Source organism: Equus przewalskii, chromosome 19, assembly GCF_037783145.1.
Source record: "Equus przewalskii isolate Varuska chromosome 19, EquPr2, whole genome shotgun sequence".
In the NCBI taxonomy this organism is placed as follows: domain Eukaryota; kingdom Metazoa; phylum Chordata; class Mammalia; order Perissodactyla; family Equidae; genus Equus; species Equus przewalskii.
In genome coordinates this window covers 1,024,294-1,050,060 of record NC_091849.1, presented here as the reverse complement: position 1 = coordinate 1,050,060, position 25,767 = coordinate 1,024,294, and the positions used below count along the sequence as shown (strand labels likewise).

The following is a 25,767-nucleotide window of genomic DNA, read 5'->3' as shown; positions in this document are numbered from 1 at the left end:
ACTCCTCCTGTCTTATTACAGCACTGTGCACACTGACACCCCAATTTGGGATGACGCTTTCCCATAAGCACAGGCTCTGCCCACCTATTTGTGTGCACAAAATGCTTGATCAATACCACTGGATGATGACATTGGACCTTTTATTCTTCAAAATTAAAATTATTGATGGTTTTGGATGGCTGCCTACAACCACGGGCACTCTGGGATGAGCTAGGCACACAGCACTAAGACTCAGCCGTGAGTTATCAGCTCACACACATGTGCACCAGCCTGGAAAGTTTCACACCAGCTCTCCCTGAGCACCAAGTGAGAGGGGCAGAATTCAGTCCTTGCTGCTCAAACGGGAATCTGCCAAGCAGCAGCACAGCGTCGCCCAGGAGTGTGCTGGAAATGTAGATTCCCAGGCCACACATACCCACAGGACCAGAACCCGCCATTGCCTAAGAACCCAGAAGGCTGTGTGCACTGCACACATGGAGCCCTGGGAGCCGCCAGGGCATGACTTTTGACCTGGTGTCAACAGTGTCCCGCCCCCACTGAGGAACGTTAATGCCACTTCTAAATCAGAAAATAATTTAGAACCATTCGCAATAAAAAATGCAACAAGTCAACGTCAATAAAACTAGTGGGGGGCCAGCCCCCATGGCCTAGCAGTTAAGTTCAGTGTGTTCTGCTTTGGTGGCCCAGGTTTGGTCCCTGGGAGTGGACCTGCACCACTCATCTGTCAGCAGCCACGCTGTGGCAGCAGCTCACATACAAAAAGAGGAAGACTGGCAGTGGAAGTTAGCTCAGGGCAAATCTTCCTTGGCCAAAAACCCAGCAAAAAACAAACAAACGAAAACAATGGGAAGATTACAGGTTAAAATTCATGTGGAAAAAAAATCTAGAGGGACCTGAAGCTGGCCCAGTGGCCTAGTGGTTAAGTTCACGTGCTCTGTTTTGGTGGCCTGTGGTTTGCAGGTTCGAATCCTGGGCACAGACCTACACACCACTTATCAGGCCACTCTGTGGCAGCATCCCACATATAAAATAGAGGAAGACTGGCACAGATGTTAGCTCAGGGCCAATCTTGCTCTCACACACACACACACACACACACACACACAGACACAAAATCTAGAGGGACATACACTGACCATGGTTACCTCAGGATGTGGGGTTTGCAGAAGTTTTTACTCTCTTTAACATATTTCTCTCATGTTTGGACTTTTGAAGTTTTTATCTTATTTTAGCTTGATAAGGCCACATCACTCACATAATTAGGAAAAACAAAATTTAAAAAATACTGTTCACAAAATTCAATATAAATCACATGAATAGGTAAAATGAACATCAACTCCTCATTGGCAAAAACAGCTAAACATGTTCTTTTCCTCTGTCTCAACTTCTCCCCTGGCCTCTGGACTCCTACCCACTCTTGTCGCCTGCCTCTGTTTACCCCCATGCCAGGCCTCACGTGGCCTCCTGAGGAAGCAAATGTCACCTTCACATGGTGGGAGCACTGAAACAGAAGTTCCCAACCAATCCTCCCCCTTTGCTGTTGCACGTTCCCTGCCTGGCTCAGAGGAAGACCCCACCCACCACTGGTAAGACTTCACTGGGGTAGCAGGCGGGTTCTTGGAAGATGCTGCCCTCAGTGGGCAAAGTGACAGCCACATGCTTCCTTAGGATGGGAATTAGTGCTCTAGATCTTATATTGACAAAGAAGACGGACAGGGGCACCAGCCCTGAATGTGGGAAATGCCAGAATGGCCATGGGAAATAAGCTAGTCCAGCGAAGTCAAGCAGAATTGCTTCTGAAAAAAATTAACAAAAATATATCGGAGAAAGCATCAGAAATTAACACCATCAACACAAGCACTCTAGAAAAACAGTCTGCAGGAAAGAACTTCTTTAGTAACGCCATCCCAACACTCAGAGCAGCGGCTGCACTGCTTTGTAGGCTCAAGAGCATGGCCACGCGGGATGAGAGGGGAGGGCTCTGTTTCAAAGGGTCCCAGCGCCCTGTGCCCTCACCCTGAACCCCAAGCCATGTTCAGTCATCTCCCAAACAACCTTCACCTCCAGGGTGAGAATCTGTGAGAGATGGGTGAGAGATTCCAACCTGCTCGCAGTTATACTTCCCACCACGAACTAGATGGAAAGGCTTCCAGAGTTATAAATGATTATACGTTATAACAACTGCTAGAGTTATAAATTAGCTGTTAGTGGGTTCAACCTTGAAGTGGATACACTTCCAACCTGTGCTGGGGGCCAAAATGGGGCGGTTCCTACTTGTTCCCTTCTCCACAAACCCTGGCTCTGACATTTTTGGAGCTAACCTCGGGCAAGTGTTTCTGTGCCTCACTTTTCTCACCTGTAAAGTGGGAAAATGGTAAGAGTGAAACCTCAAAGGGCTGCTGGAAGTACTAAATGATGTAAAACACAAAGAAAAGTGCTGGCTGGCGCGTGGTGATGTTACTATTGCCATCATCATCATCATCAACATCATCATCAGGACCAGAGTATGGGCGTCGATCTCAGTCACCTCTGACTGTTTCCAAACACACGCTTTCTTCAAAGACACCTGACTCCCAGCTCTCCCTCCGCCACCTAATGCTCTCCTGGGCTAAATAACAGCAGTCCACCACAGACAGTGGGCAGCAGGGCACCCAGCTCAGCCTTGTCTGAACATCCGGGGAATCGCCACTGGGACCACGGCCCTTCTCACTGGCAGACACAGAATAAAAGCTCGAAGCCCTCAGACGTGTCTCCGTGTACATCCCCAGCACACACACAGTGCCTGAGCTTGTCTCTCACTTTTCTAGATGTTTGTGGATACCTTCAAACAACAAGGGCTTCCTCTGTCAGCGCACATCCACGCTGCACGTGCCAAGCTGTGAGGAAGCAGTAGCCCCGCCCGCTCAGCCCAGGGAGGAGCTGCTTTGGGCTTCCACCCTCCGCCTTTCCCCCCGGCATCTGGGCAGAGCCACCTGCCAGCCACAGGCAGCTCAGCTGAGAGGCTCTCATCAAACACCAGCTCGAGAGGTTGGGTTTGTTTGTGGGTTTTTCTCTAGGTGGAAAAATCACCAGGTGTTGGAAAACCGTTTGTGATTCATTGCAAACTTAAAAGAAAAAAAGGAAGTTGCAGAGTGACATGTAAAGGATCCCCTGGAAGGAAGGGCAGGGCAGGGGGAGGGAGGGAAGGAAGGAGACCATTCAATGAGTGCATTGAGGAGATCACGGCCACCAGAACGCTGGCCAGGATAGCAGTGCCTATCCATAGTCTATAAAAAATAAAGATCTCTCAGAAAGTCAAAAGAATGTTTCCATTAATTTTTCTTTATACATTTCCAGATTGGCTGTTGTATTACAGTAGGCACGTACTCTTTGTAATTTAAAAAGAGAAGAAAATGACTAAATGAGATCTCGTGCTAAAGCATGGATGACAGCTGGATCTGGGTTCCAGGAGAAGTCATGATCGTTTGACCTTGGGCTTCCACACTGGCCGGCAGCGCCTACTGCACACCTGGTGTGGTGTGGGTACTTCATGAGCATCTGTCTCCTTCCCACAACAGCCCAAAGTAGGTGTGTGGTTTCCATTTCACAGACAGGGAAGGCGAGGAGGGCCTGACACTGGCTGACCCACCATCTACCAGGCACGGAACCGAGGGCCTCCACTGCACATCTGGTTCAGCCCTCACCACAGCCCCGGGCTGATGTCCTCATCCCCTCCCACATCCAGGCTGTGCGACGTGTCCAAGAGCAAGCGCCTGGCTCGTGAGCCGTGGGGTAACCGGATTCTAAGGCAGGCCCACCCCACAGCTTGTCTCCATTCCTCAGGACCTGCTCCCCCGACTCCAAACCTCTGAGGACCAGGACACATGTCCACATCAGATGCCCCATACGTTGGGCACTTGCAATGAGTTTGTGGAATGAACGATTAATTCACAGGCAACTTGAAGGATGCAACACTTCCTTCCAGCACTGTCAACTCCCTGGACTACCATTCCCATGTCTTACCTTACCTGGTGAGTGTTTAATAAGTGTTTGGTAAATTAATGAATGAGTCAAACACAACCACATATTAGTGTCAGAGTAACTGAAGGCAGTCATGGAACACCCCGCCTGCACACAGGAGGCGTGGCTGCTGTCGAGCTGTCTGACAGTGAGATCCCAGAGCAGGAGTCCAGGGCCTGCGAGGGTTCCCACGTCACTGAATATTGAGAAAAGAGATAGAGATTCTAGTACAGAAAGAGTTTTGAATAATTCCTTAAAGTTGTGCACACATGTCCTTCTAAAAGAAAGTGATCTATGAGTAAGGAGAAAACGCTCAAAACTGTTGGCAGCAGTATTGAATTTGGTTGGCATTTATTACAATTTGTAATTTGTAAACAACTTTCACCTAGCAATTCTACTTTCAAGAATTTTTACTTAACTCTGCTCTCAAACACAAAAACATTCCCCTCTCCCCTAAATAACTCACTAAATAATCCGTGAAGACATTTGCTCCTTAGTGCACTCCAGCACCGCTGGCCTACCCACCACAGAGCACTTGGCTGCTTTTTCAGAACTACAAAGCTTACTAATTTAGGAACTCTAGTACTATTTTTAACCTGTTCTAGTAGCAATTAGCAGCTGTCAGAGCCCTGCACTCAGCCTCTTGGAAGCCAGCTAGCAGCACCAGGAGCCTACGGGGGAAGCGGAGGAAATAAACATGATGCAGAAAAATCATAGATTGTTTTGACAATCAATTTGAACCTGAACTCACAAATTTAAGCAACAACCAGAAAACAGGCAGGAGTGTGTTCTGGCTTGTTCGGGGTTTACGATGAGGTTTGGCTCTCTCCACCTGCCGCCAGCAGACTTGTTTCTGCACATTTCCCAGGTGCGTGCCTCCTACTGAGCACACGCTCTCTCCATCGCTAAGGGAGCTGTGTCCACACCGCACACACTTGAAGCGGCACATGGGGACCCAGGCCCGCTCTGGAAATCAACAAGAGCCTGTTCTCCACCAGGTGCTTTGCTCTGTGGGCTTCTCCTCACTGCGGTGATTACAGAGTATTTTGAGACAGATGAGCTAAAAGTAAAAAATCAATAACTGACAGCAAATCAATAAATACTGAACAAGCCACACAGAAATGTACAGAGAAAAGTCAACACAAGATGAGGATAATTTGCCAGAGATGAAATTGCCACTTATTTTTCCCAGGCGGTTTAAAAAAATAGGTTTTGAAATTTATTAAAAATAACTAGAAAACAAAAGTGATAGAAGATTATAAATAAGTTACATGACTGATCAATGTGCTTGCCTGTTAGCTACCTTCTTTTATAATAATGTTTCAGCAAGCGAGCACAACGAAGACAAAGATCAGAGGTCACGTTGGAACCTGAAGGGCCCCTCACACTCTGGTCAGGGCACAAGGATGAGGGCCCAGCAAGGGGCCCAGGCAGATGCCATATAAAATGAGTCTACCCTTGGACTCAATCATGCATGAGAAGCCTGAAGGTGATCTTCTAAAAAGTGAACTCACCTTTGGTGGAAGCAACCCAAATGTCCATCAACAGATGAATGGACAAACAAAACGTGGTGCATATATACAGTGGAACAGTATTCAGCCTTAAAAAGGAAGGAAATTCTGTCACATGCTACAACATGGAGGAACCTTGAAGACATTATGCTCAGTGAAAAAAGCCAGATACAAAAGGGCAAATACTGTATGACTCCACTTAGATGAGGTCCCTAGGGTAGTGAAATTCAGAGACAGAAAGCAGAAGGGTGCTTTCCAGGGGCTGCGGAGGGGACCGGAGTCGGTGGTTAACGATGACAGTTTCATTTGGGGAAGATGAAAAAGTTGTTGAGATGGATGGTGGTGATGGTTGCACAGCAATTGAATGTGCTTAATGCCACTGAACTGTAAACTTAAAAATGATTAAAAAGGCATATTTTGTATTACGTATATTTTACCACAACAATAAAAAACAGAACTCACCTTTGAAGTTGCCGATGTACAGGCCAGGCAGGATCTAGGGGAGAGACACAGACCAGAATGAGTGTTATAGATCTGAAGATGACAGCATTTTGTACACAGAGGCTGGGCCCTCACCACAGTGGTCAGAGCACAGCCCAGGCCTGTTGTCCACCACACCAGCTTGCTAGCACCTCCCCAGACAGACAGCACAGATGACCAAGTAGCCATGCCTCCAGGGCCCTGTGGGTGGCTGCATTTTGGTGCCCATCAACTCATAGAACTTTAAAGACCAGGATCCCCCACAGGTCCTCATGGACCCCACGTGTCCTCTCTCACCTCGAGCCTCTCAGCGCTCCTCGGCATTCCAAGCCCAGCCCTAAACCTAAGCACCTCCAGCATCCCCTCTATCCCTCCCCACCCTCGTTCCCCGACAGCCCCTCCTTTTCTCGCTACACCCTCCATGTCCCCTACATCCTACACACCCCCTACACCCTACACATCCCTGGCTTCTCTCACAGCTCCAGCAACCCTGCCCTCTGCTGTCTGAGGCGTTTGCACATGCTGTTTCCACTGTCAGGCAGCTCTTCTTCTGCTTTCCTCATCCTTCAGGTCCCAGCTCTGACCGACACCCCAGGGAGGCCTGCCCTGAGCCCAGATTTGGGGTTGGGCCCTGCTTCAGCACCCACAGCCCTCTGTGTTCCCCTTGTAGTGATGCTGTCACAGGGGCATCACTAGGTGAAGGCCAGTCCCCTCTGCTGGTCTGGAAAGCTCTCTGGGCAGCACACACATCGTGTGGCTCACTGCTGCCTGCCTAGCTCCCGGCCCACGGCTTGGTCCATGATGACCACTCAGTGAAGAATTCCTGAATGAATGAACGAACTGTCTAAACAAGCCAAAAGGTCTACCTTTCCTGAGGCAGTGGGCCTGAAACCAGACTATCCATCACTAGAATCTGTTAAAAATTCAGATTTCTGGACAAGCCCCTACTCCCAGCTGCCATATAGGATGATTCAGTAGATCTCAGAGAACTAGGGACTGTGTTTCTCACAAACACCTTCCACTCCGCAAAACATGAAGCAAATTCTCATCCTGCCAATACTTTGTACGGTAAGTGAAATCCAAATACAGAAGCCACATCACCTAAACTGATTTCCAAGTGCATACAGCATCCCGGCCTCGGTGACACTTCGCTGCAGACCCCCGGTATCCCGGCAACACCCTGTTTTCAGCACCACTCCCCGCACCCCTCTCAGCTCTGCCTGCTTCACACCCCTACTTTTGTCCACTCCCACTGACAGCAGGAAGCAGCGTGTGGTGAGGTCCTTCATGCGTGTGGATTTCTTCACACACTATCCCGACAACCAGCTGCCTTGCCAAAAACTGATGGCATGTGTGCGAGTCACTGCAGGGGGAGCCTATCGTGGCAATGTCAGGACAGCCTGTGGGGACGCAGAAGTAGGTCCAGGGTTAGCCTCTGTGCTGGGGGCAGGGCCAAGCTGAGGGGCCACAGAACATATTGATCTAACTACAACACTCGTGAGGGTAACGAGAGGCTACTAATAACGACTCAGGACAACATGTGTGGGCCCAGCAAGTGTGATCCCCTTGGCTGACTCCTACCCAGGGTGGCAAAGTGAGCTTGGAGAGCGCCCCATGGGACTCAGAGGTCAGTCATGTCCGTGACCAAGGTCACAGCACAGACGCCAGCTGGGTGAGCTCTGTAACCAGGAAGATGGGAAACAGAATCTCAGAGGAAAACGCCAGCATTCACTGCCAAGGAGCTAAAACACTTGACAGGTCTTTCTTGAAATGTAATCAGTATTCGGGATTCTCCCGGGAGGAAGGGTGGAGTAGACACTTCATCGTTCCTGTTTTAAAACACAAGAACAATAGAAGTTCACTATTGGAGATGGATCAAATTGATGTCCTCTGGCAGCTCTTGCCCACGTACATGTGTGATCGCCCATTCTCCAGGCTCCCTCCTATCTTTGTTATGATGTGGCATTAGATGCCATGGGGCAGCATTACCACCTAGGCCTTTTGGCTGATGGTGACTGGGACATCCTCCTTGATCAAGCTTCAGTCAGGCCCCTTTAGTCCTTTTCTCGACCAGACCTTGTCCCTGGCCTGCCAGATGCAGCAACGAATCCTCCCATTCTTGACATCCACTCAAGCTCCTCTTCCTCCACCCTTGAGATCTAATCAAGGTTTTCTTAGTACGTTCCCATCCACTCCCTCACCCTGCCCACTGGCTACAAATCCCCACCTGCCCCTGTTGTACTGGGAGTTGAGTCCAATCTCTCACTTGCAATAGTCTTCCTTGCCATTTTTAATAAGTGTTAGAATAATTTTTCTTTTATATCATCGACCACAAATGGCTCCAGATTCATACAGTTGACAGTTATAATGGACTACAATATGAGCACGTTTGTTTGCCCAAAGTGACAGAACGTATTACAGTGGATGAATGGTTTACTAAGTTCCTGTCACACATGGGCACCATGCTAGGCAATCAGGATACAGATGTGGCCAAGAGAGACATGGCCCTGTCGGTATCCTATTTCCCTTGTGGAGATTCTTGCCTAGGGAAGGAGGAGGGTACTGACCACTCTGAGATCCTCAAGGACTTCCAGGAGGCAGTGACATTGAGAAGACCTGACATCCAAGAGCAGTGGGCCAGGGGAGAGGGAAGGACAGGCAAGGAGCAGTGGAAACAGCCTCGAGAAAGAAGGTCAGTCTCTACCAGAGAGAGAATGAGGAAGGTAGAGGCAGTGGTGAAGGCTGTCGGTCCTGCTCAGCGGACACTGTCAGCCAGAGAAAGTTTCCAAGGCTCCAGGATAAGTGCCACTAAGATGTTTAAGATGTGTGAGGCTGTTAGAAGGAAGTAGATATTTCTATGTATTTTTATTTACTTTATCTTGGAAAAGTCATGATAAAAGGAAAGGAAAGGTAAAGTTGTGTGCACTATGAGGCCTTCATTGCTGTGCTCACCTCTGTGAAGGGATGCTGGGGGCTGGGCAGGTCTGTGGAGGACCGCCTTTGCATTTCGCTTTGCACTTTTCCATATGGTTTGAATGTTCTAATCGTACGCAAACATTACTTCAATTGACTTTTTTAAAAAGTCAAGTGGGGTTATTTGGGGACAAGATTATGGCTCATTTTTGCTTTTCTTCTTTGTACTTCTACTACCTTCTCTACGAAGCATAAACTAATACATCTCATATTTTTTAAATAAAACAAAACAAAGGCGTGAGATTAGATGAGCTCTGTGCTCTGCCGCTCTCAAATCAGGACTATGTGATTTCTAAATCCACCCTCGGGAACTCACCTCCAGTCTTGCTTCCACTCCCTGCACCCTCTAAAACAGGCCATCGTCTTCCCACACCCATCATCAGTTCCCACGATGGCGCCACCTTCTCCCACTCACCCACAGTGAAACAGGTGGAGCTCACTCCCACCAGGGCACCTTGCCCCCCTTCCCTGGTGCCCGCCTCTGCCCAGTGAGTCATGAAGCCCCATCACTCCAGAACCCAGTCCACACAGGGCTAGAGCAGTAGCCAGTGAATTTATTTCTGCGTCCCATCAAATTAATTTTCTAAAGTCATATTCTCATTGGGTCATTTTCTAGATCAACATGTTCAGTGGCAAACCATTTCCCAAGAAAATGAAGGCCAAACTTGAAATGCAACTGAAAATTTCAACATGGCTTCCTACCTATGAAGGATTTCCCCACCTCTCTTGTCTCTCAGGCAAGCTGGGTAACCCCATTTTCCCACACCCCTTACTGGTCCCACCTTGCAATATCATCTTTCTTTGCTCTCAGTATTCTCTTAGACAGAGAAGTGGTTCTCACTGTTTAGAGTACCTCAGCCCTTGGGTATGCTCAAAAATCATAAACCCTGTGATGGACCATTATTTTATTCTATGGGTTTCCTAGCCTCTGAAGCCCTTTCCTGTGTTTAGAATCCCCAGCCCCCACCATGGAGTCTCGGTAGAAAGCAGAGCCCAGCTCTTACTACAGAAGCTGCGAATGCCAGATATGCACTTTTCATTTGCCTTTGCTGCTATGGCACAGACAGAGGACCTAAATGCAACATGTCTCCACAGTTGCTGTAGACTAGGACTAGAATCCAGAGATAACACAGCGCATCTTCTCTCCAGCAGCAGGGGCAGTAGGGCTAGTGGCACACCTGGGGCCTGCTGGCAGCAGCATCAGCGTCTTGGGACAGCCCCAGAAATGCTCTCGCCAGACCAGTTCCAGGATCTGCTCCTGGCAGGCCAGCCTGAATTTGGTTCTCTAGCCTTCCTGGCCATCTGAGCTATTCTACCTAAAGCAGCCACATTTGGATTCTGCCGCTTACAGCCATGGACCTGATGGGCCTTTCAACTCGGAAAAAATGCACAAACGCAAATGAGCTGCACACACCTTCAGGCAAGTTATAGACTGCAAAGCCCTCCCCACCCTCCTACCCTGCAAAAGCAGGTCCACTGGCACTCCCAGAGCAAGTCAGAGATGGTTCCGACAGGAGAGGCCTCCCTCCCCTGGACTCCACTTGTGTCTCATTCAGCACTCACCTCTACTCATCAACAGCTCCCCAATTTATCTGCTCCTCTTGGAACTTTCTGCAGTACCTCTGTTCAGCTTCTTAGCACCTCCCGTCTGATTTTTGCAACAGCCTCCCAGAGAGCTCCCCACCCCGGGACTTGTCCCTCCAAAGGATTCCTCAACCTGCCTCCAAGATGCAAAGTTAATCACATGACTCTTCAGATTAAGATCTTAGGGCTCCAAGTAGTTATCATCGTGAAATTCAGTCAACACCTCAGCAAGTGAGACCTTCCAGGACTGAGATTTGCTCTGTCTTCAGCCTCCGCCCCATGCTAGCGTCTTGCTCAATCTTCTCCACATCTGAGGAGGTGACGACGCACAGCTGCAGGCTGAGACCCCCAATTCCAGCCTCCAGGTTTTATGGGAAGCTGCCCAATTTTCAAATACTGTCAACTACTTTAAAAAACCCCTTAAATATATGACAAATAAAACACATCTGCAGGCTGACTATGGCCCATGAATATCTAGTTTATGACCTCTATCTGCTGTTTGCATCATATTTGTGATATGTTTTCTTTAAATGTGAATGGCTCTCCTTTGATGGGTAGCTACTCAAGTAATCATTTCTTCAATGAAGGAATGAACAAAGAGACAGTGTGCAGAGCGCAGGAGGAGGCGAAGCAAGGAGAAGAGAGATGTGGAAACTGTGGTGAGTGAATCCTGAGAGGTCAAACTGCGCTCCTTTCTGCCCTGGGCAGGTTCCCAGGGGTCAGCGACACCAGGCCAGGGGCACCGGTCCAGGCTGCAGGAGAGCAGGACCCTGAGGGGACTCTGGGGCAGAGACAGAGGGCTGAGCTTACTAGCTCAAGGAGCCAACCTAGTAAAAATCACATAAGATTCCCATTTTGTAAGCATTTGAAATATTTTTCAGTAATATAAAGAGAGGACAGAGTTGTGTCAGTAAACCTTTAACTGCAATTTCCCACATCAGGAGAGTAAGCTCGCACTTCAAGGGCTGGAAATAGAAAGCACATTGCTCATTGCCAGTTTCTGTAGTTGCTTCCATATAGCATTACAAAACAACACCAAAGAAGGCTGGAGGATTGGCCACTGGCAGGGAGAGAATTTCAGACTTACATTTTTGTTTTCAAGAAGAATAAAAAGCCCATAAACATTTAAACTTTGATTCCAGTCAGCTTCAAAATTCAAACTTAAAACTAAAAAATTTGACCCATTGACTTCCCCACTATTATTGTTGCTGGTAATCCTGAAGTACAGAGAAAGAGAAAATGAAATGAAATAAAATAATTTTCCAGACCACGGAAGAGTGTGTTCATCTGGGAGAAAGTGGCTGATTCACGGAGAGTCTGAGCTCAAGCCGGAAGCAAGGACACACCAGGAGTGCGATCAGCACCACCTGGGAGGAAGTCAGGCTAAACCAAGGAAAAAGTTCGTAAATGCAACGTGGGAATCTTCCATGACTCTAAAAGAGGAAGTACAGAATTGGCCCTAATCATCCTTGGGCCTCAGAAACAACTGTTCTGCCCCTCTGCTGAGAATGGTCCTCTCCCATGGTTCACCTGGTGGCTTCTTGTCAGGGTCTCCCACAAGGTGACAGCTCCAAGGGAGGTCTTTCCTGACCACCAAGCTCCCTGACACCCTCTATCACTTGATCCTGTTTTATTTTCCTCATCATATTTATCCGCACCTAAAGTTATTTATTTGCTTACTTTTTTTACTGACCTTGCAGCAAGGGCTGTGTCTGCCTGGTTCCCTGCTGTGTCCCGAAAGCCTGCGGTGGAGTCCGCACGTGAAGAGAGAAGCACTGACAACCGGTGATGAAATGGCACAAACCACAAGCCAGATGACCTCTGGCACTCTGCTGGGCACAGAGATTCTGGTTCTCTGGTAAAAGAGCGACTGGTGATAGATAATGAAGGTAGACTCCTACAGAAATACTTTGAGATCTAATGCTAAATACTCTCCATGACTGATGGCTCATCTTGATCAACAGCCTTCACGCCCACACTATACTAACACTCGTCATACAGAAATGCATACAATGAAATGCTCGGCCACAAAAAGGGACTTAAGCACAAAAGGCAGGAAATATTTTGAGTTTATTTTTTAAACATTTCTCTTAGTACTTCAGGATGCCATGGAATCTAAGTAAGAACACCCCCCAAATAGACGTAAGAGAGAAAATTCCCGATCAAGCAGCAGTACAAGGTGGTGACAGGGGTAGGGGATCTTGATTCTTCCTAGGTCAGAAAGGACTTTGTGGGTTTCAAAGCCAGGGGTGAGAGGGAGAACTTTGGTGGGTTCCCTGAAGGGTTAAATGTCACGGACTTTCTTAGTGCCATTTGGCTGTGGACTTAATCAGCTTGCATTTATAAAAGGATGAATCTGAGAATACTCTTGTATGCACTTACAACATTGCCTTAAGCATCTGTTCCTTCAATATGAAATAAAACTGTAATGTTGAGAGGAGCAAATGTTGAGGGGCTGGTGTAGAGGAGAGAAGACAGACCGCCAGCCCAGAGGCTTTGTCCATCAGCCCCACGACCGTGGCTGTACAGCTGTGCCACTCACAGGGTGCTCACCTCTTGCAGGGAGCTCCTCTGTAAGCTTCCTGGGACCCATGTGCAGAGTTTTCTTGGATCTAGCACAAGGATCCAGCTCGGTGCCTTGACAATAGCAGTTGTTCAATAACATAATTTGATAAATGGGAGAATGGACAAATGAATGAATTATGCAGGCACCCAAGTCAGGTGCTCCCATGTACGAACTGCAGCATCTAAAAGCACAAGGGTGTGTGACGGTCCAGCCCCTTACCACTAAAACAGTGCTTCTCAACCTGCCACGCCCTAGCCCATCTTTTGAGAATGATCCGGTTCCACGTCACACGGGCCTCAGGAGATTTTGAGTGGAGAACCCTAGGCCAGCGGTTCTCCATGGGGGACGATTTTGCCCTGCAGGGGACACCTGGCAATGCCCGGAGACATATTTGGTTGTCACAGTGGGGGGAGGTGCTACTGGCAGCTAGTGGGTGGAGGCCTAGGATATTGCTAAACCGCCTACAATGTAAGGACAGTCCCACAACAAAGAATGACCTAGCCCCAAATGTCGAGAGAGCAGAGGTTGAGGAACCCTGGCCTATGCCGAGGAGGGCATATTCCCCTTGCTCTCTTCCCTATCCTCCTTTCTCAACTATACTCCCTTATCTTCCTATGGAGAAAAGAGCCATCCTAAAACAGCATCAGCCATCTCCACGGCAGAGGTCATCACTGTAACCATTGATGGGACAGATCCAAGAATACGAAAGCAGCGCACATCTGCATTTCCCAGTTTGAAAAAATATCTTCTAATAAATTCTCATCTGCTTCTCCCAAGAACCTGGGTAGTGACTGGGGGAGCTATCATTATACTCATTTTAGAGTGAGTCAGGAGACTAGATAACCTAACCACTGTCCCCACGATCGAGGGAGATAAAGAAACTGAGGCTCAGACACACTAGGTGATTGTTCAAGATCACACCCATGAAGCGGCAGAGTGCTAGAGACACCCTACATCAGGCTTTCTGAAGACTCTGCCCCTCTTTCTTTCACAACTGTGGGCGTCCCATGGTAAAGTGACGCACTAACTGAAGTGTTTGCCTCCCATCCCCACGAGCAAGTTTCCCATGAAATGCTGGGAGAGCATCCATATCCACCAGGCAGGATGCTTTTGGATAGCACGCATGGCAGCGAGGAAGAGGCCTCCAGGCTGGGAAGCTGGGTGCTGCATGAACTGAACCAACCCTGGCAGTCAGTGGGGGACGATGTCAGAGCCAGAGGGTCCTCACATCCTGCCCTAGGATGGCAATACTGCAGGTCACTTTTAGGTTGTAAGTTCAGCTTGATTAAGATAAAAATATGCACGTGGAAAAGCATGTAGGGCCGATTTCTCTGTCCTAATGCTTGGCTAGAGCGGCTAGATTTTTGTTTTTATTGAGGCACTGTAGGCCTTAAGACTTACAAGCTGGCAATGAGGAGTTTTCTTTATAGTTCCTCCCCACAAAGATCTAGGAGTTCAGACCCTTAAGAGAACTTTGAGTTAACCAGGAGTTTTCAAAGGCTCCACATAAACACGACATTTGCATGCAACAGCTTGTTGAGTCTAACCCTAATCCTACAGAGACATTTACCAGCAGCGAGGCCCTGTGTCGTGGCTAAGAGGCAGACCACCTGGCAGGGAGTCCAGGCCCAGGCCTCAGCAGCTGGGTGCTCGGGGCAGGTCTCACCTCTGTGCACCTCCTCTGTAAGCCAGGGATGCAAAGAGCAGTAGTGACTTCACAACCACAGGGCTGCGGGGAGGGTTGGAGGAGTTGCTCTAGCGTAAAGGCTCAGGGCAGGCCCTGGCACACCATAAGCTCAGGCATGATTGTAACTTTGGCCAGCTCAGAGGGTCTACTTGGGAACTGCACAAAACAGTGAGAAGATGGTTTTAGTTGCCTGCCTTTCCCTCCTCTTTTTTATCAATGTCAAACATGAAGGAAGAAAGAAGGTGTTTTTTCCTATTTTGCAATTAATTTGAAACTCTGGGGAGCTTTTTCAGGTTACTTTCCAGCATCTTTAGAATTCACTTGGGATGAACCAGCATCCCAGCTCAAAGGAAAGACTTCTACCATCCGGTTTGTTCCAAGCCCAGTTCCGCCGCTTCCTAGCATCGGGCCTTAGTCATGCTACGTAACGTCTCTGAGAGTCCATCTCCCAACCTGCACAAAGAGGGTGAGAGACTGTCCTCCTGGGGCGACAGTGAGGCCTCAATTTCATAAACTGCAGGCACATGATATGCAGCTCAAAAAATAACAGACCACAACTGCTGTGTCTTTTCTTTATCTCCTCATCATCTTCCACAGGCCAGAATACAGAAGCCTCCTTCTCTCACGTTCTCTGTGTAACACACCGTCCACACTGAGAGGGGCAGGATGCTCTGCCACCCAGGAGACTGGGACAGACCGATGAGAAGGTCCTCCATGAGGATGTGAAATAGAAATGAAAACCGCCACATTCAAAGCAGTCAGAGTGGAATCTGCACTGTTTAGTTTGTAAGTTTTCTTTTGCCAAGGAAAGAAATCTTGTCCCAGTAACCTCAGGGCACACACTGCAAAACATGTTTTTAGTTCCAAAGGCACTGTACATTTTTATCTATAAGTGTTCTTAGAAAAGCATTTTATGGATAGTACCTTATAATAATTCCACTGACTGTGCAAATCAACCATTCTTTTTTTTTTTTTCTTTTTTTTTTACAGATGGGGAAAATATGAAGCCTAATTCGAAGTCACACAGTAATATATGTACGAATTCTAGTTAAGCCTTTTAATTTCCGGCCTCAAGCAATCTACTTTGCCACTAACTAACCTTTTAACTTTGAGTAATTCCTTGTGAGCTCAGGTTCAGCATCTTTACCCCAGTGGGAGAGTGTGCCTGGATGGACTGCCTCTTCTAGGTCGCGCTCACACCTGCTCTCTGCTCTCCCGCCACTGCCCATCTTCTCCTCCACTTCTCCCTGGCTTGTGTTTGCTCTCCCTCTCTCACACCCACAACCAGCGTTGTGCAACACAGCAGCCATTAGCCAGGGTGGCTACTGAGTACTTAAAATCCCAAACAAGCTGTGATTTAAGCAGAAAATATACAGCAGACTTTGAAGATTTCGTACAAAAAAAAAAAGTAAACCATTCTATAAATAATTTTATATATTGGTTACATGTTGAAATGACAATATTCTGAATATATTTCAGTTAAATAAAATAGTTAAAATTAATTTCACCTGTTTCTTTTTACTGTTTTAATGTGGCTACTAGAAAGTTTTAAATTACATATTTGGCTCACATTCTACTTCTATTGGGCAGTTGCTGGTCTATACTGAACGTCAGGTGAAGGACCTCTGTGCCACTTCCCACCCCCTCTCCTCCCAGCTCCTCAGCTAGCCCAGCACCTGGCTAACAGCAAGCGCACAGTACACAGCGTTGAAGCAATGATGTCTCTACATCTGTCTGTACACATTTCTCCACCTCTACACTGGAAACAGTGGCTCTATTTACAATACAAGATGGTCATGGTGACAACATCATCAAGAAATGTTTTACTTTCTTTGAAAGGTAAAAATCATGACATGAATATGACTGCTTTTGTCGAAAAGCCTGAAATTAATTTTGAACCCTTAGGCAATCATTTGTATTCCTAAATATGTAATTAGAATTATAATATAAAAATACCACAAATTAAATGCTGAAAGAGGTAAAGAGTGAACAACTCAAGTGGGAAAACTGTAGAAAGAACCAAAGGCCAGCTGAGGTGGCAGAGCCCACAAACTCATGGACGCACCATTACCGGGTTCTGTTCTCATGTAAAAAGCAGAAGGCTCATGGTGCTGATGGATGCCAGCGCTGATGGGGATGTGATCAAGGATTTATCCGAGAGAGACAGAGTCTATTTCCAAACCCGATCACTGCCCACTCCCCCACCCCCGCCCCTCCAAAAAATCCCACACACAACGAATACAATTCTGGTTACCAGAAAACCTCAGATATGCAGGCCCCAAACACGCAATGGTTCCTTCAGAAACTGGGTCTCGAGGAGCCAATAAACATGGTGTGGGCAGGTGACAAGAGTTCAGCACACAGTACACAGCGTGCCCTACCACACTTGCCCTTCCCCGCCTGGCTCCTAACCTCCCTACCCCACTTCTAACACTCCAGCTGAAAGAACCAAACCACTGCCGACCCCACCGGCGAGAAAAACCAAAAGGAAAGCCAGCCACACTGCCACATCCACCAAATACAAAAGCTGAATGGATGTGGGCTGCAGGTGAGTGGAACACATGGAAGGAGAGAAACAGAAGACCAGGAACTAACCCCGGATCCAGGACCCCTTCGAAGCCCTGGGAAGAGGGAAGGACCTGAGGGACTTCTAAAAGTTTTATAAGTCTTTCCTTTAAACCAGCAGTACCAGATCACAAAATCCTTAACCTTGCGGTTGATAAGAACACACCTGACACAACTCTCACTTGCAAGAGCTGGGATCTGGAACCTTCCATTGACAGAAAGACACAGACTATCCCACAGTCTAGGAAGCGGGCTCTGGGAAACTGGGGAGCAGTGGGTGGGGGCCAGAACAGAGACAAAGAGAAGAGAGCAAGGCGGATTTTCGAGAAGGCACGATCAGCACAAGCAGCCAGTCAGCAGGTTGCCCTTCTTGGAGAAGCCACATAACCCAGGATAACTCAGCTCTGACTCTATTCCCCCCCTCCCTCCAGGTATTTAAAAACCCCTCAGGACTCAGGCCTCTACAAGCTTTTCTGTCCACAAGAAAAACTTATCTGTGCACACAAATAAAAATCTGGGGAGAAAGAGGAAATTACTGAATAGAAGACACTTATCTACTGCAGTTTACTAATGATGTGGGTGGTGATGTTTCAAGAGCCAAGTTTGGGAGGGGAGGGGAGGGGAGAAAAAGAGGAAACCACAATCCCCTGAGCTCAGCTGAGTTCTAGGCAGAGCAAGTGTCAACGCTTTTAAAGGGCACGGCTTGTTCTCAGCCGCAGGACGCAGGGCTGGCTTGGGGACTGCTCACCCGGAAGCCGGCAGGGGACCTGGGGGGGAGCACCTCAAAAACACAGCCGTGACGGTCAGGCCTGACACGCCGCCCCCCTCCCGCTCCCCTCCCCACCACGGGAAAGCGCACCACGTTCGAGTGGCGGAGCAAGGGTACCCCGGTGACAGGTGGGGGAGCGAGGACGGGCTTTCCTGCCCAGCAAACCCCAGCCGGAGGGAAGGCTGCAAAGTGGAAACAAAGAGAGCGCAAAGGAAAGACGACACGTTACCTTGTTCATCCCATTCCCCATGGCGGCTGACCGCGAACTCTAGCACCCTGGGCAGGGAGGGCGCGGGCTCACTAAGGCATGTTACAGCAGGAGGAGGGAGGGGCGGGCGGGGAGGAATTTCCTGCTCGCGGAATAAACAACAGGGACCAGGGACGCCCAGGCCACTCGGTTTGCTCCAGGGATCCGGCATGGACGGCAGGCCTTTCTGCTCGTTCGGCCAGAGCAGGGCAGGGGCACCGGCGCCCCGGCCAGGAAACGGTCTCGCCTTGCCCGCTCGCGTCCCTCCCCGGCCGGCTCCCTGGGACTTGTAGTCGGGCTCCCGACGCCGCGCCGGCCCCGCCCCGAGCGGACTCGGCTCCCGGTGGCCGGGCACGGGGGCGCGCGGACTCGGCTCGGGTGCCCCACGAGCTCAGGGCCGAGAGCTGAGAGCGCACGCGCCGCCCGCGCCGGTTCCGCGCGCGTTCCCGCGGGCAGGGTGGGGGTCGTGCAGGCACCGCTAGCACCGGGCGGCGGCGCGTCACCGGGCAGGTCCCCCGGGATCGGGGTCACCGAAACTCCCGCAAGCCTTTCCCCTTGGGGCGACTCAAGGGGGCCTGTTCCCAGCAGTCGCCGCCCTGCCCTGACTGCGCGGTGAATCAGGTGCTAATCAGAGCCTCGGTCTTCGCGGCCCCCCTGCCTGGGGTTTCTGAGTGTGACAGATTTAGGCCGGGTGGGGGGATTCCTGTGGCCCTGCCCCACCCACGAAGACGAGAAGGCTCACCCGGTGGGGAAAGGTGGGCTAGGTGACTCATCTCTGGGATGCCCTAAGCTCCCTGCCCTGGGGAGCAGATGGCCGGACCTCAGACCTCGTGCTGTCTTTTGGACGTCCAGTGTGCCCCTTTCTTCAGATTGTAAACTGACTGTAGTTGGTGCATGGCTGTGTTCATACAGTTGCTTCTGGAAAGCCCCTAGCCTTGCTCAGCAACATGGTGGTGTCTGCGTTGAGTCTCTTTGGAGTGGAACACCTTCTAACCTGTAGCAGAATTGTTTTGAGGATTCTGTCGTCCTTACTCGACTCTTAACTTCTTCCCTGGGGACAGAATCTTTGAGCTAGGAGTCTCTCAGTTTCATGTTTATATCCTTAGCGATGTCCGGCACACAGCAGGTGCTTAATAAATATTTGTTAAATGAGCACATGCATCAATCTGAGATGGCCGGGCTCACCCCTGATGAGCTCATTTCATATGCTCCTTCTTGCTCACCAAGTTAACAGCCACACTGCCTTTCTGTGTGTCCCTTGAACTTGCCACACTTGATTGCTTGATCATGCACTGGGACCTTTGTGTGGGCTGTGCTCTCAATCCCTAGCTCTTTGCAAAGCTGGCTCTTGCCTGTTGGGTCTCAGCCCAAATGTCACCTCCTCAAAGAGACATTTCCTGACCACCCAATCTACAGTGGACCCTCTGGTCACTATCGTGTTACCCTGCATTATTTTCTTCATAGCGCTTAACATGACCAGACATTATCATATTGATTTGCTTGCTTTTTATCTGTCTCTCTAGAAAGCAGCCTCCAGAGGAAAAGGCCTTTGTCCTCTTTACGGCCCTAGCCATGTGGCCTGGGCAGGATCTGGCGCAAATGGGGTCCAGTAAGCATTTGTTAAATAAATTAATGAATTCCAGGGGGGCCGAGAAAATAGCCATGAGGTTCTGAAGATTGCTGACATTTTGAAAAGAAGTTGGAGACTCCATCTTAGTCATTTCTCTCCTTGTATTCCACATCTTCTGGGCAGCGACAGGGACCAGAACCCCCATGTAGGAAGCCCCCACTCAATGTGCACTCAAATTGTCTCCCATAGGGGAATGGGACCCAGACCAGGCAGCACCCTTCCTGCTCATTGCTTCTGGAATGTTCCTTCCCTACCATCTTCACTTTTTCTTCTCCCTTCCGCCTCCCAGTCACCTGGACAGCCCACCTCCTACCCTTCTGCTCCTCATCATCATTGTTTTTATTGCCTTCCTGCTTATAGAGAACACAGCATGGTTAGTAGACCGCCTGGGGAATCCCAAGACCAACCTCTGTTCCTAAATCTGAGAGTGTCTTGGGTGCCATGATCAAGTTTTCTGAAATAAGTTTTTCCTCCTTAAAATGAGAGCATTGGATTGTGAATTTTTATAGGTCCTGTCCAGCAATCAATAAACTACTTCTGTTTCCCTCCACTCCACTTGTGCTGTTGTTGCTTCCAGTAGTCAGATGAACTTTCCAGAACACAATCACTTCATAAGTTGGCACTTGCCCATAATGAGAGATCCATACCCAGTTTTTCTTCTGTTGTCCATTTGCTACATTTCCTTTCTCTTATTCGTTTCTTATAAACTTATTTCTCTAGCTCACATCATCTGCTTGACAGTCTCTCCCAGGCTCAGAGCCTCCATGGCTGTCTCCTAGCCGCCAACACGCGCCCTCTGGCCGGCACTCACTGTAGCCCTGCAACACCCCCACATCCAGAGCGCACTTCAAATTCTCGGAGTTTTCTTTTGGGTTAAATGAGAAATGAGGAGACCCTTAACACTAGAAGTCAGAAGAGTCAGATGTTTAAAATTTATTCTTTTGTGTGTGGGGGGCTTCTCCATAAGAACCTATCTCCCGTACCCCCTCCCCACTGTATCCTAGAACGCAACCCCCGCATCATAACACAATCGTTATCAGTTTGTCATGTCTTGCAGTTCTGTAACTAAAGAAAAGGGGAAAGTCTGATCCAATTTGGCAGCACGTCCTGATCTCAGAGATTTTCAGGGTCGGCTCTCATGGCAAACAGACGACCTGCCTGTTTCCGACCTCCTTCCTGTCTTCTTTCTTTTGTTCTCTACAGCTTCTGATAATGGAAAGAAGGGAAGGAAGGAGACTCCTAGACAAAGCTGACATGCTTCACATCTAAAGTAGAATCTTTGCTTGCGTTCTCTTTCACTCATAAAATGTTTAAGGCACCATAAGCGTAGTGGAATTTCACTCCATGTAAGATTTTTACTTCCACTTTGCTTCCTGCCATTTTTTCCGTCTCTCAGGACAGCCAACACCACAAGTTTTGCAACAACTCCCAAAAAGTAAGGCCTTCATGTGTGCACAATGAGGGCTGGTCTACTGGTCATGTGGGCCGGCTGGGTCCATACACGTGGTTAAGGATAAGCAGTTCGCAGTGTTGAGTGAGCAATAACTTTGAACTTTAAGGTGGGAGTGTGTAAAAGCCCGCAGGCAGCAGCTCCAGCGTTAGGTTCAGCCAAATCACTAGGGTGTTACTGATGACTTCAGAGGATTGACTTAAACCTCTGCCCAAGTGAGAAGCAGTTATGTAATCTTCCTTGGCCTTTCGAACATGCTTGTATCCAGGGTGTCTCAAGCTCAGCACTGCTGACATTTGGGGCTGGATAGTTTTCTCCTTGTGTGGCTGTCCTGTGCCTTGTAGGGTGTTTAACAGCATCCCTGGCCTCTACCCACTAGATGCCAGTAGCACCCTCTCAGTCACGACAATAGGAAATGTCTCCAGCCCTGGGACAGCAAAATGCATGTCCTGCCACCATCATCTGTATGATGGGGCCACCTGGATGAGATCTTTTAGGGACGAAATCTCCCTTTCTCTCTGTCACTCTTTCCCTCTCTCTTTTTCTCGCTTAATAACCAGTTAAATATACACTAATGAGGTAGTGTTAGTCCTCTGCAGAATCATTAGGTCAAATAGGAACAAACTGAGAACAAGACGTTAAAATGAAGAGCTCATCGAGCCAAAGTACAATTGAAAGTCAAAGAAAGCCAGAACCTAATGAATTGTGGAAAGAAGGAAAAAGATGGAGTCTAGAGCTACTGAAACAAAAGCATAAAATATTTTCTCTCTTTCTCCAGAACTGTCCAGAAAGAGGGCACCCAGTTGACTGCTTGGAGCCATGCAGGGCAGCTTGACTATGAGGATGGCTCCTCAATGACCTTAACCTTTAAAACACCATCAATTTCCGGCCCTCCACGTGGTCTTCTGATTATGAACTTGGTTTCCCTATTCCACATAAGAAGTTTGGGGAGCTCAGAGCACAGGCATCTGGAGAGTGTGGGGTCAGGGCAGAACGAGGAACGGATATGCAGGTAGGTGAGCAGGGCAGAAAGATCGGGTTGGAGAATCTGGGAGGAGGTAAATGGAGGAATGCCAGCAAGCAGGTAGTTGGGAGACAGGACAGTCTGTCAACATATAGAGTTCCTGGGAGAGTTAGCAGAGGCAAGCACAGTCTTGGAGGAATGGAGTTCTCAGGCTGATTACAGAGCAGAGTATTAGGCAAAGGAGGAAATAAGACAGAGCCCTAGCTCCTAAAGATTGGATGAAAGGTGACACTTTTGTCAGCCTACAGGTCATAACATGTCTGCCTGTGTATTGTCAGTACACCTAGTTTCTGAAATTGTAAGCTTCATGAGGGCAGGGACCAGTTGTCATCAACCTTAGTATCTAGCACTTAAAATAGTTTCTGGTACATGGGGAAACATTCAGATGTTTATTGATTAAGGAGAAAAAACCTAGCTGAGAGGTGCTTGCATTTGTCCAGATGTGAGGTTCACAATAATTCATCCTTTTATATGCCAGATACTCTATCAATGCTGCATCTACCTTTTCTAGAGCAATGCAATTTCCATGTGGGATGGCTCTGTGATCTAGGAGTGACCAAAGTTCTATTATCTTTTGTTTCTGACCCTGGTGCAGTGTACTGTGGTGTGTGTGTATGTGCAGGTGAGAGAGTCCTTGCACACAGTAGTTTCATGTGTTCTCTGCCCCCTGATTTGCAGCCATAGCTATAGTTGGCAGAGTCCAGTACTTTCTATACCTCTGCCCTTGACATCATGTTGTTCTTTGAGCTTTGGTTAAGAGACCATTCCTGGTTTATGAACATTCGTCTTGCGGGTTGACTATGGTTATTCTCCTTGTCTAGGATGGTTTGCCTTGACCTACGTACTTCCCTGTCTCTGCCAAGGAAGGTCTACCTGAGACAACAAACAGGTCCTTTAAAACTTTATATGGCTTAAAAAAAAACCAAAAAACTTTTCAAGGTTGATGATGCCAGCCCCAAAGAGCTACTAAAATCTGAACCACTAATATCTTTTTTTTTTTTTTTTGAGGAAGATTAGCCCTGAGCTAACTTCTGCCACCAATACTCCTCTTTCTGCTGAGGAAGACTGAGCCTGAGCTAACATCCATGCCCATCTTCCTCTACTTTATATGTAGGGCGCCTGCCACAGCATGGCTTGCCAAGCGATGCCATGTCTGCACCCAGGATCTGAACCGGCGAACCCCGGGCTGGTGAAGCGGAACGTGGGAACTTAACCGCTGCGCCACCAGGTCGGCCTCCACTAATATCTTTTTAGACTCAGTAGCATCATCATCTTTTTCATTTGTGTCTCATAGGACTGGTCTATGATACAACTTGGCCTTGTTTTCTTTCCCTCATTCACTTGGGCACGAAGAGACACAGGAGCCTTTGCCATTTGCCTTCTGTGTAGTCCTATGCTCCTGGTCTCCAAATCTTCATAGCTCTTATTCAAAGTGACCCCCGGCCTGCAGTCTAGTGGAGAGTGGGACAGTCCCTAAGTGTCCCTTGTCAGAAGATTCCATCCGTCTGCATCTACCACACCTGCATGGCCAACTACCCTCTCAGAGACACACTTCTCCTTCTTCAAATGCCTGCAGGGACCAGGGGGCAGCCCAGGAGTGAAGACAAGGGGAAGATGGCAAGGGGAGCCCCAGCTCTGAGCAATGACCAGGGCAGGGCAGCTCTCCTCAGAGAACCTGACGCCCAGCTGCTCAATGTTGCTTTAGTCCTTCCTTCGGGAAGAGCTTTATGTACGTTAGTTTTGCTTGTTTGTTTGTTTCACCTTTTTATGTGAAACAGAAAGTGAACTAGATCTGAAGACATTAAAAAATGTCTGGGTAGGGGGCTGGAGGGAGAAGGGGGTTTCCTCAGAGAATGGAATGTCCCAAGAGAAATTTTACTTGTCGTGAGAGGGGAAGTCCATTTCATGTGACATAATGGTGTCATTATTTAACACTTGGTTGGATTTTACATTTGTTAATAGTTATCGTTATTTTGATTAGTCATTCATCATTAAAACCCTGTGAATTATGAGAAGACCATTGTATATAAAGTGCTACTCAGGCTGAGCAGCAAACCCAGACTGTTGTCTTCCTTGCCCACAGCAGGCGCTTGTATTTTCTCAGTGAACCCCACTTGGCCTGCAGGAGGCCACCTGCCCTGCTCAGACAAGGCCATCCCACCCAGCGCCCTTCGCAGTACTTGAAGATGGTTGCCCTTCAGGGGCTGGTTGACTTGTACATTTTACGTCTCCGTCACACCTGTGTGCCCCTTCTGTGCAGGACTTCAGCTGCAGGTCTGCGCACACAGTGACTGACAGGCACAACCACAAAGAGGGTCAGCAGACTCACATGAGGTCTAGGCCAGCTCATGAGGGGTTTGGGTATATTTCTCTTTCACCTCTCATAGCACCAGTAACCCCTGAAAAAGCACAAGAAAGTCTGGGAAAAGCTCAGCCAGGCTCATCGATGCACAATCGCACGCTGCACAGACTAGAACGTGTCTCAACCTAAACACACTTCTGCAGGGCTGTGTAATGATGTCAGCTTCTCCCGCGTTCTGCCCCAAACTACCCAGCAGTGCTTAGTGGCCTCTTGTAATTGGAGGTCATGAGGGTACTTCCCTGTGGGAGGCAGTGTGTCTGGAGGGTGATGTGAGATCTCTGTCTCTACAGACTGAGAATTTTGTGACTTTTAATGGTAGTTCCCCCACGTGCTTGTCAAGGCTTTGTAGGGCAGAACAACAGGTGGGCAAGTGCCCTGATGGATAGAAAGATAGTTAGATAACTGATATATAGGACAGCACGATATGTGAACATCTTTCCTCACTGCAGTGCTTTTCAAAATACGTACAATTTAAGATGAACTTTTGCTTTTAAAATCTCGCTATTTTTGTTGCAGTCATAAGAGTTAAGCAAATGGGTCAGGAAGCTGTCTGCATTGTGGCTATTATATTCAGGCCGTTGTACGATGCTTCGTTTTGGTGTAAAGGCATGAGTGTGGGGGCTGGCCCAGTGGTGTAGTGGTTAAGTTCTCAGGCTCCGCTTTGGTGGCCGGAAGTTTGGATCCTGGGTATGGACCTGGCACCCCTCATCAGGCCATGCTGTGGTGGCATCCCACATAAAATAGAGGAAGGTTGCCACAGATGTTAGTGCAGCAGCAATCTTCCTCAAGCAAAAAGAGGAAGATTGGCAACAGATGTTAGCTCAGGGCCAATCTTCCTCACACACACACACAAAGTATGTGTGTGGTTTTTTTCCCTGAGTAATAGCAACTTCAGAATTTTAGAGTCAGTGTTGATTCTG

At 48.5% G+C, this 25,767-nt stretch overlaps 1 protein-coding gene across 8 annotated transcripts in view; it reads right to left on the bottom strand.

Moving 5' to 3' along the window:
- The window catches only part of DUSP22 (dual specificity phosphatase 22), a 69,612-nt gene extending 50,777 nt beyond the window's left edge, over positions 1-18,835 (bottom strand). For 4 of the 8 annotated variants that reach the window (XM_070583920.1, XM_008528461.2, XM_070583918.1 and 1 more), the window contains exons 1-2: positions 18,364-18,835; positions 5,973-6,006 (exon numbers count right to left, since the gene is read on the bottom strand). In XM_070583920.1, the coding sequence (XP_070440021.1) occupies positions 5,973-6,006; positions 18,364-18,384 (55 nt within the window). In that variant the 5' untranslated portion in view covers positions 18,385-18,835. Of the gene's footprint in view, positions 1-5,972; positions 6,007-12,240; positions 12,412-18,363 lie in introns of those variants that run through there. The other 4 variants (XM_070583916.1, XM_070583917.1, XM_070583919.1 and 1 more) reach the window with 2 other exon arrangements.
- Between the last annotated feature and the right edge of the window lie 6,932 nt (positions 18,836-25,767).